This window comes from Sinocyclocheilus rhinocerous, unplaced genomic scaffold (genome assembly GCF_001515625.1).
Source record: "Sinocyclocheilus rhinocerous isolate Xijiao unplaced genomic scaffold, SAMN03320098_v1.1 scaffold3117, whole genome shotgun sequence".
Lineage (NCBI taxonomy): Eukaryota > Metazoa > Chordata > Actinopteri > Cypriniformes > Cyprinidae > Sinocyclocheilus > Sinocyclocheilus rhinocerous.
Window position 1 is genome coordinate 468,778 of NW_015629109.1, and position 19,064 is coordinate 487,841.

At 35.1% G+C, this 19,064-nt stretch overlaps 1 protein-coding gene across 1 annotated transcript in view; it reads right to left on the minus strand.

Annotated features, from left to right (window-relative positions):
• Window positions 1–19,064, minus strand: part of cacna2d1a (calcium channel, voltage-dependent, alpha 2/delta subunit 1a) — an 85,801-nt gene that overhangs the window by 53,600 nt on the left and 13,137 nt on the right. Inside the window, exons 2-3 of the mRNA XM_016550662.1 lie at window positions 6,876–6,957; window positions 5,321–5,437 (exon numbers count right to left, since the gene is read on the minus strand). Of these exons, the coding sequence (XP_016406148.1) occupies window positions 5,321–5,437; window positions 6,876–6,957 (199 nt within the window). The remainder of the gene's footprint in view (window positions 1–5,320; window positions 5,438–6,875; window positions 6,958–19,064) is intronic.

Genomic DNA, 19,064 nt, shown 5'->3' on the forward strand with positions numbered 1-19,064 from the left:
CACCTATCTCTCAAATGGACCATTGACAGTCTATCTACAATCTCAATTAGGAGTGTCAATGGTCCATTTGAGAGATAGGTGGCGGTAATGCACTTATAAGTCTGCGATTCGCCGTAAGGTAAGAAGATGAAGAAGACGCGTCTGAGAACGCGCTCAGGACAGTTCAGACATTGCGGTGAATCAGAGGTAAAAAACGATATAAATACTGTTCAGTTTCTTGCACAGACCGATCGTTTCGTCTTTACACATCAATGTATCATCACGAGCCGCAGGGTTTAATTTGGTTTTGTTTGTGTATGTTTTTTTGACTCTCAAAGCCGTGATTCCCATTCACCTCCATTATAAGACTGACAGACTGCAACGGTTTGTGTTAAAAATCTTTGTTTGTGTTCTACTGAAGAAACAAAGTCACCTACATCTTGGATGCCCTGGGGGTAAGCAGATAAACAAATTTTCATTTTTGGGTAAACTATCCCTTTAAGACACATACACTTTCCTGACATAAAGGAGGTGTTGAGTAAAATACACTATTTTTATGTAATAAAGTATAAAGTATCAAAAAAAGATCAAACTAAAAATTATTATTCTCAAATCTTGTGTTTTTTTATGCTTGGTAAAGTTTTGTGGGTTTATCTTAGCAATAACATCAAACTCCACTGAAAAGCAGTGCAAATTGATTCTCCTGTGCATTATCTGTGTAGTTCCTGCCTATGAGTCACTAGGAGTTTCCATTTCAGTTTGGTTATACGAGGTAAACTAACTAGGTTTTAGTTACTGCATTTAGTTTCATCTGCATATGACACTTTTCATGAATTGGGTACAAAATAGGCTAGGCAGCTCTTAAAATTATATTTAATTTTTAAACTTCATTTCATACACTGTAAAAAATGACTTTTAAAACAAAGATTACTGGAGGATGTTTTGTGTTACTTGCAGTTTGTTTGTAATAATTTATTAAATTTACTAGCGATTCCGGAGTAAAAACAGTTTCAAAGAAAACACTACGCCATTTATTTATTTTTTTCATTTTAATGGGTATTGAAAGATGGTACTTTAAAAAAAATGTCAACCTCAAGAGAACAAAATAAATATTTTATTAGGTGTTTATTATCTGTGTATATTAGTTTATATTATATTTTAAATGAGGTTTCAATATTTGTAATCTTGTAACCAAAACTTGAGATGTCTAAATACAGTTTAAAACCACAATTTGTGTGATTTTGTTATTGTCTAAAAATAAAATAGATTTAAATTTACAGAAATGAAAAGAACTAAATAAATGAAAACATAAATAAATGAAAACAAATAAACAAACAAATAAATAAATAAACCAGGGATGCTGATTTGCATTTACTGATATTTCCCATAAAAAAAACTTTTTTTTCTTATAATACCTTGGGTGACCAGGTTGAATGCTTGAGGTCAACAAATGAAGTCCAAAACGGCTATTGTAAGGTAAAAAATGACTATGTTTTGGAGCCATGGTGTGCTGACTTTACTTTTTTCTTCTACTGTACTTCTCTGCGTTATTTATTTTATATATAAAAAAATTTTAAGCATTCTTAAAAAAACATTCATATATTTAAGCATTCATATATATATATATATATTTTTTTTTTATTTTTTTTTATTATTATTATTATTATTATTCACGAAAGAATGCTTAAAAATGTTTCACAGTTTCCACAAAAAAGCACAATATTTCACAACACATGGCAGGTGTTTTCAACAATTAAATTAGTATTCTTAGTATTACATGTTTCAACTTTTCCATCACAGAAATAAATTATATTGAAAAAAATTGTTAATAAAACTATAAAATCAATATACTCTAAAAAAATGAAATAATAATAATAATAAAAATAAAAAAAGGAAAAAATACTTTTTTTCTTATAATATCTTGGGAGACAAGATTGAATGCTTGAGGTTAATAAATGCAGTCCAAAACAACTATTGTAAGGTCAAAATATACCCACATTTGATGATAGCTCCATTTTATGTTGTATAATATTACATAGGCCTATTCTTTAAATTAGTTGAAATTCATTGGTGTATAGGGAGGTCAGTAGGATAAAAAAAAAAGCAATGTCCAGAAAACAGCTGGAGAGCGAGAGCTTGAAGAAACAGAGATTGACAAGGAAAGGTTCATGTTTATAAACTGAATTGCTGTAATTGGAATAAAGTCAAGAGAGAGAGAGAGAGGCATGAGTGAGACATATTTGCTGTTTACATGATTTGATTGACGTTTAGGATAACACAGTCTCCATCAGCAGGCAGCACCTTCAGTTTCCTGTTAGACAACACAGCATCCCGACCGCACATCAAGCAACCTCCGTTAACTCCCATCGACCGCGCAGACAGCTGCTGATGGATGGCTCCAAATTAAAGACTCCCACTGATCAACTTAACTGAGCTGCCAATCAATCGATCAGTCTAATCCAACCACAGCGGTCCACAGTCACGTTTGGCCTCCAGATCAGTCAGGCCCCATCCAGCAGATATAGATTAGAACAAGACATGATCTGTGGCCATCCTGCGCCCGAGGGGTCACTCAGGAAAGAACAACAGGAACGTGAACAGCACTACATAATCGGCACGATATGCTTATCATCAGAGTGACAGTTGGCTTCCTGCTATGGAATAAGAGTTCTCGAGAAAAAGCTGTTTATTTTGATAAGATGTTTCTTGGTAGATGAGTTTAAAGATAATGTGATTCAACCAAGCACCGCCCACTTAAGATGCAGGTTAATCTGATAGCTGGTGCCACAATAACTTACTGACTATTTACTGTACATAAAGCAAAACGGATTCTGCAAACAGATGTCAGGAATAAGTTAAGATTGTACAAAGTCATGTGTGCTGACTGTCAAGAGAAGGGTGAGATTATCTGATAAACATGTCTAGATCTGCTCTTACAACTGTCCTTGGCCAAAGCTTCACTCCCTGTTATGCTATTTACTGGAATATGAGCGACTCCATAAATAATGTTCCTGAGCTGTAAGACTTAAAAAAGTATAAATGCCTGCTAAAAGTGTGCAAATTAATTGCTAAGATTACATGTCCCGTCTGAAAAAAAAAATGGTTGTATATCTTTAGCTTTCAGCTGTGCTATAGAGACAGAAAAAGAAACTATGTTGCATGCATGTCTGATTTATTTTAGCATGCAAGGCCACTAATCAGCATGCAACAGTTCAGCAAACTGTTTCATCAAACAAACCTGAAAAAATTAATTACTGTTTCCACAAACTATAAACAAAAACAAATAAATCACAATATTTCACAAAAAGGCAGCACAAGTGTTTGACAATGAAAATAATTAGTATTCTTAATATTAAATGTTTGTTTTTTTTGTGCTGAAAAACCATTGGAATAAATTACACTTTAAAACAGTTATTTAATCAAACTATAAAATCAATATACTCTACAAAAATATTAATTTAAAAAATACATATTTTATAAGAACAGCCTGTGTGCTCATATTTCTGTGAGTCTGTCAATAATTATTTATTTTTTTTGGAGCCATGGTGTGCCGACATTTTTTCTTCGTCCACTTCTCTCCTTATTTATTATATATTATTATATTATACATTTTTTCAGGATTATTTGATGAATAGGATTAATTTCACAAAAAGGCAGCACAAGTGTTTTCGACAATCAAAATAATTAGTATTCTTAGTATTAAATGTTCCTTTTGTTGAAAATTCAGCTTTGCAGTTCTTGTAATAAAACTATAAAATCAATATACTCTACCATAAAAGTAAACATTGTAAACAAGTACGCTTCAGTGCTTAACGACAAAATTGAATTAGCTGCATTTAAATGCATTTTCTTCTTGATTCACTAGAGATGCCAAACCTGATGTTCTTGTGAATCTTCTAATTATAGGCAGGATGCGCAAGAAACTCCAATGAGTCACTGAAATCTTTTTTGTTCTGAATGTGATAAAGAGAGCAAAGAACACAAGCAAGCCTGTGTTTGTGCTGGTGGACGGCAGAGGGAAAACACTGGATCAAGACTACTTTAAATGGGGTGACATGAGGACAGCAACTAGTTTGGGTAATGTGACTGAAGGTAGAGACAATCTGCCAAAAATACATACACACAAATGGACAGAGAAGCAACGAGCCAAGCTGTCCTCACACCACAGTCAGCTATTACAGATCCAATGACCTAAGAGCAGTTATTTCCATCATATGAGGCACACCAGTGCTTCCATATCCATTAAAACAAGAGCACTTAATTCAGACCAATTAAACATGACAGACGAGAGCCAGCAGAGGAAAAAAAGGAAAGAGACAGTAAGAGAGAGAGAGAGTGAAAGGTCAATACTTTCATTTAGTCATCAGGGTGAGCTGTCAGTGATGTGTGTAATGCTGACCAATAAAAGCAGCTCCACACAGTCTGCCATATACATCACCTGCACTTCAGGGGCAAGAGTTAAACATTTATAACACTGACTAACCCTGCTTAAAGGGGTCATATGATGCTATTTCAATTTTTCCTTTCTCTTTGAAGTGTTACAAGCTCTTGGTGCATAAAGAAGATCTGTAAAGTTGCAAAGACTAGACCCCTTTAAGCACACACAACATGCAATATTTCTCCACTATCTTGGAAAATGAGCCTGCATAATGATATATAATAATTTCTATTCATACATTAATGGAAAATGCTCTTGAAATGTAGCTTTTAGGGCACACAGCGTACAGTTTATCAAGAAAGAAAATCAAAAGGACAGCGTGTATCGACGAACTAATTAACTTTCAGCTTCAAGCAGCCCTGCCAACATTCTGGACCCGGTTTTATCAGAGCTGGATCAATGCAGGTCGATCCAAGCTGGATCTTTCTGCAAGATCTAATTTACTAAAAATATAAAATATTTGAAGGGTTTGAACGGAGCAGAGAAAAACAATGAGTATGTTTGGAACACTAACTTAGTACATACTACATTGTATCTACACTATATACTATTTTTTGATCAAAGATATAGTATTTATTACATATCACTGTGCACATGTTTCCATGTAGCACATTTTGGTTGTACACTGCTAATTTTTGCAAATGTAGTAGATCATCTAGGTATTTTATGCATACAGATGAAATAGAAAAAGTAGTATTCAAGTATGCTATTCTGAGACACATGGAATACACCTCAACAGGAAATATGCATGATTATAAAGCAAATTTCATTGTTGTGCATGGTTATAACCCAAACTGCATCAAATCACACATGTATATTCAGTGTAAATATCTCAAAACCTCTTAAAGGTGCTATATGTTTTGTATTATGAGATGATAATGTGTAATAATTCTCATTACTTACCTCTAGAGCTTTGGAACGACTGGCAAGAAGTTTCTCGATTTCACGTGCAGCTTTTGCCACCAGCTGTGTAGCGTTGTTTTGTTTCACATTATAGTGGTTCCGAAACTGCAGGAAAATCTGATAGAAAAAGATAAAGAGAGGGGTTTAAGGTTTCAGGTTTACTTGCTGGAAATTGTCTCAAAAGACATTATCTATGCGCGGGGGGTAAATAGTCTAATGTAAAAACGGTTGGCGGGGTCACACTTAAAGACAGCATAGCATTTATAAAATATGTACCTGCAAAATTAGTCTAATGTAAAAACGGTTGTGGCTACAGTGGCCGAGAGAGTTCAACGCGCTGCAACTTCAGAAAACACATGCAAATAGAAAAAGCACCAACTAATTAAGAAAATATAAATATAAATATAAATATAAATAGTCTAATGTAAAAACGGTTGGCGGGGTCACACTTAAAGACAGCATAGCATTTATAAAATATGTACCTGCAAAATTAGTCTAATGTAAAAACGGTTGTGGCTACAGTGGCCGAGAGAGTTCAACGCGCTGCAACTTCAGAAAACACATGCAAATAGAAAAAGCACCAACTAATTAAGAAAATATAAATATAAATATAAATATAAATAGTCTAATGTAAAAACGGTTGGCGGGGTCACACTTAAAGACAGCATAGCATTTATAAAATATGTACCTGCAAAATTAGTCTAATGTAAAAACGGTTGTGGCTACAGTGGCCGAGAGAGTTCAACGCGCTGCAACTTCAGAAAACACATGCAAATAGAAAAAGCACCAACTAATTAAGAAAATATAAATATAAATATAAATATAAATAGTCTAATGTAAAAACGGTTGGCGGGGTCACACTTAAAGACAGCATAGCATTTATAAAATATGTACCTGCAAAATTAGTCTAATGTAAAAACGGTTGTGGCTACAGTGGCCGAGAGAGTTCAACGCGCTGCAACTTCAGAAAACACATGCAAATAGAAAAAGCACCAACTAATTAAGAAAATATAAATATAAATATAAATATAAATATAAATAGTCTAATGTAAAAACGGTTGGCGGGGTCACACTTAAAGACAGCATAGCATTTATAAAATATGTACCTGCAAAATTAGTCTAATGTAAAAACGGTTGTGGCTACAGTGGCCGAGAGAGTTCAACGCGCTGCAACTTCAGAAAACACATGCAAATAGAAAAAGCACCAACTAATTACGAAAATATAAATATAAATATAAACATTCCTTTTCTGCACAGGGAAATAGATTTTTAAGGACAACTTCTAAAACTGAGACATGATCTACTATAAGCTTGGATTTTGTTAATCAATGGTATATGCTTTTGTTGAAGCCATCAGCCTGCATTATTTCAACTTGCGTCCGGATTTCAACATACTTCCGGAACTAAAGCCGCTGTAGCACTCTATAGCTGGGATATATACTAATTATCAAGCTAATGTGACTCACATTTGTATTTTATTTTGTGGAAGTATATAAAATATTCATAGCTGCATAAAATTTGTTTAGCGTGTTGAAAAACAAATGTGTGGTCTTACTTTTTGGAGCTCTTGTATGCCGGTCTCAGCATCGATCAACTGCACCAGCTCCTCCTGCATCTGCATCGCCCATTTCCGGGTCCTGTAAACACAAAGAACCAATCAGATTTAGTTTAATTAATTATTGATCTCACTCATCTTAAAGAACACTTGAAGTACTTCTTCGATACCAGAGCAAAAACTTCTAGCCTAACTAATAAAGTTCAAACAAGTGAACAGTTAGTAATGAAATAAAGAACAAATGCACAAATTACAAACATAGATATATACAACAGAAAAAAGTTACAAATAAAATAGTAGCATTCAGGTATAGAAATGTAACAATTAACTGTATAATAACACTGTATAATAATTTTTTTTTAACTGTGTTTTGTTTTTTTTGTTAACATAAATGACACAGACAGCAGCAGGTATTTATAGGCTGCTGTCACTTTAAGACTGAATGCATGGATCCAATACAATAATTCACATCCACTTCACTTCACCACTTCACCATGTACTTCACTTAAGACATACACACATAATTTTGTGTGTATTTATCGGTTCAAGCGCAAGAAAAATACAGTGGCGGAGCCAGAGAGGGGTCTAGGGTGGCACTAGACACTCCTGACATGTTATCACAATGTCAATCATTGCAATTTTGAGAGTGAATCGCATATTTATATGTGGGTGGCTTTGCACCATGTGGCTGCTGGTCCGATCTTAGCATTATGAAAAACAAAACTTTTATTCAAATTCTGAATGGATTATATATAGCCTAGAAAGCACGCAAAGAGTGCTCCTTTTATAATCACTAAAAATCTGTCATCTTAATTCATAGCTTTTACCATACCTTCTTATCACACTGCAAAAATTTATGTTCTTCATTAGCATTTTTGTCTTGTTTTCCAGCGCAAATGTCTAAATCTTAAATCAAGATACATTTACTTGAGAAGCAAAATGACCTAAGTCTTGTTTTCTGTGAAACTGATCCAAATGAAGGAGTTTAATTAAGGTTTATGATTCAAAAAAGAGCAAATATCTGCCAATGGGCTCAGAAAAATCTACTGAATTCAAAGAGAAAACAAACTTTCATTCCCCACATAAACTCACTTCAATTTTGTTACATGTCTCCATTTTTGGCTGCTGGATCTTAGCATTATGAAAAACAAAACTTTTATTCAAATTCTGAATGGATTATATATAGCCTAGAAAGCACGCAAAGAGTGCTCCTTTTATAATTACTAAAAATCTGTCATCTTAATTCATAGCTTTTACCATACCTTCTTATCACACTGCAAAAACTGATGTTCTTCATTAGCATTTTTGTCTTGTTTTCCAGCGCAAATGTCTAAATCTTAAATCAAGATACATTTACTTGAGAAGCAAAATGACCTAAGTCTTGTTTTCTGTGAAACTGATCCAAATGAAGGAGTTTAATTAAGGTTTATGATTCAAAAAAGAGCAAATATCTGCCAATGGGCTCAGAAAAATCTACTGAATTCAAAGAGAAAACAAACTTTCATTCCCCACATAAACTCACTTCAATTTTGTTACATGTCTCCATTTTTCATCTCAAACAACCGTATCTTGATTCAATGTTATTTGTATTGGAAAACAAGACAAAAATACTGAGGAAAACATTAATTTTTTGCAGTGCATGCAACATTTAATGCCATGGCTTTATGAATTTAAGACCTTCTTTTCCTTCTTTTCTGATTTAATACCTTTATACCGTTTTAATTTGTGGAAGGACTAATTAAGACTTTTTAAAGACGTGGAGAAATCCTGTTATTAGAGCACACAAGTCATATTAAAGGTGCTTTTTGTCAGTTTTGTAGCATTTTATTTAGATTATATGGCTTATATGGCATGCTATATGGATTTGGAACATCATGATGGTGAGTAAATGACAAAACTTTAATTTTAGGCTGACCAACAATATCATTAAAGGGTGTCATTCTTAATTTGTTATGACATGAAGGGTGATGCATATAAAATCAATGATTATACATTTTTTAACCCCGCCCACAGTCTCAGATTAGCCCAGCACTGCTGACCAGCCACCTGCTGTTTTAAATACTCAACATAAATCTAAAACTGTTGAGCAGACAACATGCATTGCGCCTCCATCTAAGGGCACTATATAGCACTATAGAAGCCCGTTAAAGCAAAGCAGAACGAGTGTGGGGCAGAGGGAGAGGGAGAGGTGTAAAGGGTAGGATATGGGTGTCATGTAAGTGAATCTGTACCGAGGTCCTTATCCTGTCACCACCCCTATGAATCTTATCAGTGTGACTCAAAGCCATGGCTGCAGAGCGTGTTGAATGTATGCAAGACGTCCTGCAGCATAAAACACAAACCACCGCACACACAAAACAAGGTGCTGCTGAAAATTCCCTCTTGCTGGAGGGTGATGAATTTGACCGGTTTTAGTGGGAACATTTTCTTTTAAAAAAAAAACAATGTAATCTGAGAAGAAGAACCACGTGAGGAAAGGCAGTATATTTAGCCATGAGGGCCAACCACCAGAGGCCTCAGCTTAAGGCAAGACTGGTATGAGCATATTGATGCTATATGAATGTATCAAACAATAGCACTGCATGGATATGTCACTCACACACTCTTAAACTTACACGCAGGTAAACTTTATATAGAATTCAAATTCTAAATGGATTACATATAACCTAGAAAGAATGCAAAGAGCGCTCCCTTTATAATAAAAAAAATCTGTCAATCATTTTAGTTCTGTCATGACAACTCTTGGAAAGATTAGCATGGTAATATATATGGCAATGTTAATGTATTTGGTCTTGGCGGAACAGTTCTGCCACGCTGCTGCAGCTGCGAAAAACTCCCAATGCATCCACAGACATGCTGTTGAGAGTATGTAATGTATACCGCTGCTGCACATATAACATAGCAGATCTATACAGGTGGAGCTGGGGAAGGTGGAGGGTTTCTGAAAGCATGCTGCAAACTGCTACAGCGAACACTCAAGTATTTGAATGTTAAGCAGCAAGCTCATTGGCTGTTCATGTGATGAACCAATCAGCTGTGCTGTGTAGATAACAATGTGATTACTAGCAGACCTATCAGCCTGTCATTTAGAGTTAAAGTTTCTCACATAGTTCCATTATAATCAAGCACTCTACACTACACAATGAATCTCTTATATCGTGTCAACACTTTATTGAAATGAAAACTAAGCTTTGAACAAAAACGTTGGTGTTTTGAATGGTCAGTGGATTCTGACTTAAACACTTCTGACTGGCCATTGCGTTCAAGAAATCAACATGTCTGTGATTGGCTACATTGCTCAATGCTGCAAAAACACACTGTATATAGAAACCTCTGACTTTCTCCAGAATGCAAATATGTGTTGGCCAGATCTGTTTCGCTGATAGCTCTTATTACAGGTTCAGCTGAGGGTGAAATAAATATGTCAATTAAATGATTAGCCTAATTATATATGCATTTTAAAGTTTGAATAACAAATAATAAATTATAAATAAAAACAGAAATCTAATAATTTTCAGCTATATATATGCCATAATATATATAAGCCATAATATCTTCAGAAAAAAAAAACAGTAGAAGTATTTTGATAGTATGTGCTATCTGATTGAAACTCTATATTGCTCATAGCTAACAGCTTGACAATGAAATCTGCATCTGTAACAGCAACTAAATTTTCTTCTGTCCAGAGGGAAAAAAATAATAATAATTTATGGACACAAAAAAAAAAACAGCTCAAACCCTAACAAGCCTTATGCCAAATCAATTCCTCTCTCTGATCCCTTCTGGTGAGATGAATCATCAAAACTAATTATTGTTATGGATCACGAGTGCCAGAATGTAGCTCATTCAACAGCGTATGGAGACGGGAAAGGCTGCCAGCCCCTTTTGGTTTAGCTGATGAAATTTGATTGAAACTCTCTTCATGAGATTTACAACAACAGTATGATCACAACCACCACCGTAGACATAAAAACAGAGCACATACATGCTAAGTATTGTGCTACGGCTTGGGGGAAAATGGATGTGGTGAAAAAAAGAGGGATGGAAACTTGGAGCAGTGAATGGAAAATTGAGATAGGATCCCGTTCGGTCCTCTGGAAAGGGAAGCTGGGGGCAGGGGCGACCCAGCGAGCTGTAAAACATTACGTACTGTAAATAGTTTATGAAACGTTTTGACTCATTTAAGACTTCAGACTTAATTTCCTTGTAAAATTGCATACTCACAATCAGCACAATACATATTCATAAATTACATTAGGAAACAAGTTGAAACAATCAGTTTCTGTGAACTCTATTTACTTTAGTAGAGGAAAGAAAAAGTGAAAATAACTGTGCAAACCTTTCTCAACTGGCCCACACTAATATGCTGATTTAGAAACATTTCTAATTATTATCAATCTAAAAACCATTATGCTGCTTAATATTTTTGTATTAACAGTGATACTTTTTTTCCTTTGATGAATAGAAAATTCTAAAGAATTCACATTTCAAACTTTTGAACGGTATACAAATATAAAATAATTTTATATATGATGGATGAGAGAAATAAAGTGGCTGGAACTGCTATCATATAAGGATTAAGACTGTACCATACAAAACACAAGCTCTCTCTCTTGCCCTCTTTCTCTATTTTAACTATACTCCCTGAGGAAGTGAGTGCTGTTTCTATGTTCAGAGCCACATTAGACCTACATGTCTCCAATATCTTGGAAATATATCTTGCCCTCTTTCTCTATTTTAACTATACTCCCTGAGGAAGTGAGTGCTGTTTCTATGTTCAGAGCCACATTAGACCTACATGTCTCCAATACGTTGGAAATATATGACTTTATATGACTATAACTTTAATATTTAGATCACTAAATGGTAACAACTCATTGTAAAAATAGTTTTTACAGTTCTGACCTTTACAGAATGTTGCAACTGTAAACTGTGAACCAATTTAGAGTCTGTAAAAATAGTTTAGCAAAGACAGGAAAGAATGAACATGCTCCATTTTACGCCACAATGTCATTGCATGACCACACTGCATCCATCTTATGAGGATGAGTAAAATAGAGACACACACCTGTCCATTACACCAAAAGGGACTTTAATGACATTCTAAATACAATGCATTCTAAATACATAGACATTAATACAGAATTGGTCATGCTGGAATTGCCAACTGTTCCCACAAATTAGAAGCATAGCATTGTCCAAAATGTCTTGGTAGGTTGATGCATTAGGATGTCCCTTCATTGGATGTAAGGGGCCCTGTCCAACCTTGAGAAACAACCCTATATTATTATTCTTCCCTCAATAAACTTTACAATTGGCACAATGCAGTCAGATGGGTAACATTATCCTGGCATCTGCCAAACCCAGACTCGCCCGTCAAACTGCCAAACAGAGAACCATAACAGAACACTTTTCCACTACTTCAGAGTCCAGTGGCAGCATGCTTTACATCTCTCCATCCAGTGCTTGGCATTGTGGCGATGTGAGGCTTGCATGAAGCTGCTCGGTCATGGAAATCCATTTCACAAAGCAGGAAGTGTTGTGCTGATATTAATGCCAGTGGAAGTTTGGAAATCTTCAACTATTGTTCAGCTATCTTCAACTACACTTTGAACTATAATTCAACTACACTGCTGCGCACCATACGCCTCTACGATCCCGCTTTGTGACTTTACATGGTCTGCTGTTCCTAAACGCTTCCACTTTCCAGTTATAATACTTACAGTTGACCATGGAATTTCTAGGAAGGATGAAATTTCACAAACTTATCGCAAAGGTGGCATCTTATCACAGTAACCAAACAGCTGTTGGGAAAAATATTTTGGAAGTCAACTGTTTGGTTACCCACACTCTTGAAAATATATTATTTTGTGTTCAGCAGGAGAAAAAAAGAAGAAATTGTTAGGAATTGGAGTGAGTGAGTAGCCTAAATGATGACAAAATTTTGGGGGGAAGATAAATTCAGATTTTTATACAGATTTCTTCTTCAGAGTCATTATTCATTTGTTATGTATATTTATATACGTACGTATGTATATGCATTTATATACATATACTTGGTTTCCATATTGTTTACCATGTATTATTTTACAAAAAGGTAAACGAATCTTCAAATCATAGATGTAGTTAAATGTGCCATTAAATAATAAATTAATAAATCACTTTTCAAATTAAGAAATAAATTGACATTTAAAACAGTTAATTTAATTTATGAACTAGACAATGACACTTAACTCGATTAGCGACTGAAAATCATAAAATCATATCATAAAATAAAAAGTATTTCTTAAAGGGATAGTACACCCAAAAATAAAAAATTCTGTCATTAATTACTCCCCCTCATGTCGTTCCAAACGTGTATGATCTTTGTTCATCATCGGAACACAAATTAAGATATTTGATCCTGCACAGACAGCAACGCAACTAAGACATTCAAGGCTCAGAAACGTAGTAAGGACAATGATAAAAAAGTACATTCTTTGTGCACAAAAATATTCTTGTAGCTTCATCAAATTACGGTTGAGCCACTGATGTCAAATGGACTATTTTAACAATGTCCTTACTACATTTCTGGGCCTGGACTGTGGTAGTTGCATTGCTGTCTATGCAGGGTCGAAAATATCTTAACTTGTGTTCCGAAGATGAACGAAGTTCTTACGGGTTTGGAACGACATGAACGTGAGTAATTATTGACAGAATTTTCATTTTTGGGTGAACTATCCCTTTAATATTATTAGTAATATTAATTTTTATTACAATTTTTTTTTGTAGCTTATTGTTATTATTATTTAATTAATACACAATAATTATTACTATATAACATTTTCATATAACAATACTACTATATAACAATACTCAGCATTTTAAACATACAAGTTCTACTCTTGGGGGGTGTTTTCACTTTGATTTGGTGTTGTTGCTTTGAGAGTAGACACACATTAATCTAGAGGTCATTAATGCAGATATGTGAATATTCACCTCTGCTACAATGAAAACCTGTAACTCTATGTGGCTGTGGGGATCTACAGGTGCCAAAACGTGGTCCATACCAAACAAACACGTTTCTATACAGTCTTCACACCAACAAACAGATGCTCCTGCTGACAACACAGCTGACAACAAGCAACAGGTGTGTACAGAATGTCAGTGACCAAAACTGAGCTCAATTCACACAATTGCAGCTCAGCTTTAAGCCTTCAGAGCAGAAACTGTGCTATTCCACCACTCAGACAGCCAGGGGTGCAAAAGTGAAGCATGCAACATATGCACTGCATAGTTTTCCAAAAAAGTCCATAGTTTTCATCAAGCCATAAGTATAAATGACCTTTATTTGACCTGCTTTAACCTCCACTTCTTTGTCAAACCTCTTCAATCAGATGTCATTCAAACGTGTAATAAATACTGGCAGAATATAAGTACAACACAGAAGAATAGGGTGGGATTTAATTATGTCTCTGCCACCTCCAATAAACAAGCCACCTCCCTCTGCTGTTTCTCTCTCACTTCATCTGTTGAGCGCTTTCTCGGCTCCATTTCTGCCACTCTCACTCTCTTGTCTGTCAGCATCTATCCTGCTCTTTCTGAGGGTGGAATTTGTAAATGGGAAAAACAAGGCAGATGACTACATAGTACTCTGTTGTTTGGCGAAAATCTGTTTCCCAAGCAGGACCTTTTCGTAATGACGCAGTGCCATGCTCGAATTTCCCGCGAAAACCTAAAATAATTATGATTAATCTCATTTATAAAAATGAATCTGTAAAAAACTAATTCTCTACATTTTAACTAATTTTGTTTTTGCTTATTTATGTATTTATTTATTAAACTATGTATTTCAATAGACATAAATTAAATATAAAATAACTGTGATTAATCTCATGATTTCTGAATTTAATGAAACCGTAATATCAAAATCATAAAATTTTGTTTTGATTTTTTCTGAACTTTTCCACAGATCCCATAGGATTTTCTGGACATTTCAGAACCCCAGTTTGGAAACACCTGGTCTACTGCATCCTAGCACTCATAATTCTCAATTTTTTGATTTTTTTTTTTTGATGAATCAAGTACTAAAATAACGCAGACAGCATGTGCAACTAAACAATGCTAAAAGCAGTTGCAGTTCATTCTTCGAATATCCTTTTTGTCCCTGTCAGTGGCAAAGATTCTTGAACAGAAGAGGTTTGATTCAATTACACTCAGTAAGATACAAGAGCTGTAAATCATGTTCCATCTTTGTGTCTATGTGAGAAATGTGTGAAAGAGAGAGAGAAAGTGAGTCAGGTAAACCCTCTGAAAAATTGCAACGACAAAGGGAATCATTTTGCATTTTCACAATTTTCTAAAATGTAATTAACACTGCATATGAATATTTCATATGAACTCATTCATTAACAGCAACTGATCTGAGCAGGACTATTATAAGACCATGTTCTTAGGAACTCACATTAATCTGAGGTAACCCAGTGTGTTGCATTTGCATGCTCTGTTAACCTGCAATGACACCCAAGATAAAAGAACACTGGAGAATGTTCAATGGGGCTGTCGCTGTGACCCACCTGCAACCCAAATTCTGTGTGCCCGCTGTGTGACAGCACAGTACTGTCAGCACGACTTACGTGGCTCTCGTTCCCGCTGTGCCAAGGTAGGAGGGGCTGGAGCCAGACAAAGTCACAGTGACATTGTGAACGACCAGGGATGTTCTCCTAATACAGACTGTTGTATTATTAGAAACTGTTGAAACGGAGCCACCCTGCATAGCCGTGCTTTCAGGCACTCATGTCATGCACACAAAGAGATATAGTGCCAAGAAAAAGAATGTGAAGCCATTGGAATCCGTCGGTTTTCTACATTAATTGGTCATAAAATGTCTTCTGATTTTCAAAGTCACAAGCATTGGCAAACTTAATTTAACAACACAAAAACAATTATAATCTTTCACGTCTTTATTGAACACATCCCACTTTTTGAACAGGTTGATCAGAGTATATATACAAAATATTGTTTCTCACAGTCTGAGGGTCTGAGGGTCCTTTAGGTGCTTTTTTTTTTTTGGTAATTCCAAGTGTGTTTTCATGTGTCTTAACTGAAGAGAGGATTGAGTCTTGCCACACCGCCATAAAGCCCAGATCGGTGGAGTGTTGCAGTGATGTTTGTCCTTCTGTAGATTTCTCCTATCTCCACATATGATCATGGAGCTCAACTAGAGTGACCATCAGGTTCTTGATCACCACACTAACCAAAGCCCTTCTCCATCAATTGCTATGTTTGGCCAGGAGGCCAGCTCAAGGAAGAGTCCTGGTTGTTTCAAACTTCTTCATTAAGGGTAACAGAGACTACATGCTTCTGTGACCCTTCAATGAAGCAGAATTTTTTTCTGAACTCTTCCCCAGATGTATGGCTTGACGCAAACCTGTTTCTGAGTTCTGCAGACAGTTCTTTTGACCTCAGGGCTTGGTTTTTGCTCTGATTTGCATTATCAACTGTTAAACCTTTTATTAAGACGTGTGCCTTTCCAGATCATACCCATTCAATTGAATTTGCCACAGGTTAACTTCTCTTGAAGTGTAGTAGTATCTACAAGCAAAATTAATGCTCCTGAGCTAAATTTCAACTGTCCCAGATATATTTATGCAATGGAATCATTTTAGTTTTTTATTTTTAATAAATTTGCAAAGATGTTAAAAATCAGTTTTAAAAAAAAAAAAAAAAATGAAGGGGTATGAGGCAAAGTTCACCTTCAACTTTCCAGTCATGATAAAGAGCAGAAAGAGCAGCCTTTGGAAAATAGGTTCAGGAACAAAATTAGGGTGATGATATGATGACAAAACATCAATTACATCAATTTCAACTATATCTTTAAAGAAATAGTTCAGCCAAAAATGAAAATTCTATCATCATTTTTGAAACACAGATGAAGATATTATTAATAAAACGTGAGAGATTGGAAGTCATTCCACCGAAACTTTAAAGCTTAAAAAATTCATAAAGACAAAGTTAACAATATGTGGCTAAAAGACTAAAATAAATCTGTTAATCATATAAAATGATTGTGTCTCTTCAGAAAACTTGGATAAACCTGCTTAATTCATATGGATTACTTTTATAATGTCTTTATGAACTTTTTGAAGCTTAAAAATTTTGGTGGAATTGATTTTCATGGGAAGACAGAAATCTCCCTGGCTTTATAAAAAATTTCATTTGTGTTTCAAAGATAAATGCAAGACTTCTGTGGTTGAAACGACACTGAGGGTGGGTGAGTAATTAATGACAGAATATAAATTTTTGAATAAACTATCTCTTTAAGGTCAGACTTTGTGGTAAGGGGAATGAATGAATTAAACTACAATAAATATATATATATATACATATTTTTTGGATGTAATATTTTTGTCTACGCCTGTCTTGTTGAGCTTGTAAAATATGCATCTTTTTCCCCCGGGACTGAGCTTCCCTTAGGTGCTGATATTGAAATTTCTGATTAAAACTGATTTATGTCAGAATGAACTGCAAAATGTGAGGCCCGAAATCTAAACATGCTCTTTGTGCATCCTGCGAGAGCGGGCTGAGAGTGTGTATGTGCGTGAGTGAGTCCATCAAGGAGAGTGTAGGGTTTCTTTACACATTAGTAATCTCCTCTGGCAACCGAGGCTGTCTCCACAAATATATCTCTCCTCCTTTCTGTCCCTCATTTTCTCCTTCCTTCACTCATGGTCAGGACATCTGTCTGTCTCACTATAGCACACGTCTTCGAAACAGACGTCAAGATGCACATGTATGTTAAGCCCAGGGTATCTCAAGTTCACCAATGCAAGTTAACATATCGTATTCTAACCTTAACTAAACTTAATCTCAACCCTATACAGCAACCATGGCAACACACTCTGACATGTACTTTTAGTCCTCATTCAATAACACATTATATCAACCTGAAAATGCTTTTGGGAATTTCGGATTATCTTTTTCATTTGCTACCCTTTCAACTTTCATTCCTTGAGCTATTATCATCCTAAAAAATACTTGTTTTCTCTTCAACCACTGTTTCCCTCCAATTGCTAAATTCACACACACATCTCTCCTTCACTGTTCGTTATGGACTTTGTACAGTTTCTCCTGCGTCAGTGTCATAAACAGTGAAATTGGCCTTGTGGGGGGAAATGTCAAATTGATATCAATCTGTCCACCTCACTTACGAAAATTAACCATGATTTTGCTACAACTACCAAAAAACAATGGTTAATATAGCTAAAATTAGTATCTGAGGTAAAACTGTGGTTATACAAATGGTAATCATTCTGCCAAAAAAGAAAGAAAGAAAAAATCATTTCAATGGCAGTTGTTTGGCCCTGAAGAACAAGATCTTTATGCTGTCATCTTTGGGTCTCAGTTCAAAAAACATTTTTGAGCCAATCACCTGAGCCGTAAATGTCATGTGACTGATAACGTCTTATATTACAACTCTAATTCTAATATAGACAGACTGAGAACCGAAATAAATAAATAGTCACTGCTGAATCTTCTACTATGATATAATATATAACATATCAAATGTTTTTGAAATAGGTCTCACCAAGGTTGAAAAACCTTGGTGACATTATGAAAAAACAGCAACATTATGAAATATCATTACAATTTGATATATCATTACAGTTTTCAATTTTAATATATTTTAAAATGTAATGTATTCCTACTTTTTTTTTCACAAAACTTGTGAAAGGTAGTGTATATAATATAGAATAAACACTGATATTTCTAATGCAATATATATGAGCTGCAGGAAATCAATTCACAATCTTACTGCCTGTTTTTAAAGCCACACGCTCTCACAAATAGCCTGAAGAAACCACTGATCAGTTATTTAGAGTATCTTTAGCACACATGAGGAAGGATTCTGAGATATGAGCCCGTAGACAAGTTTCCATACTCTCAGAAACAGCAGCACACTCTCTGTAAATTAATATGTGCTGTCACCTGTGGAGTTCTGCACTGTACATTCATAGTAATACTAGGGGTGGAGATGCAGATGTGCTTCTTCTACAGAACTTGGTTGGCATTCAAGCAGCTGTAAGCAATTCACAAAGTTTCCAGTTAACTTGTTGGGGAATTCTGTTGGGGAAGATTGGGGGGGAAAGTCCTACAGTAAACATGGCTTATAATGTCTGAACGAAGAATTTTCATCCATTAGCATTAAGT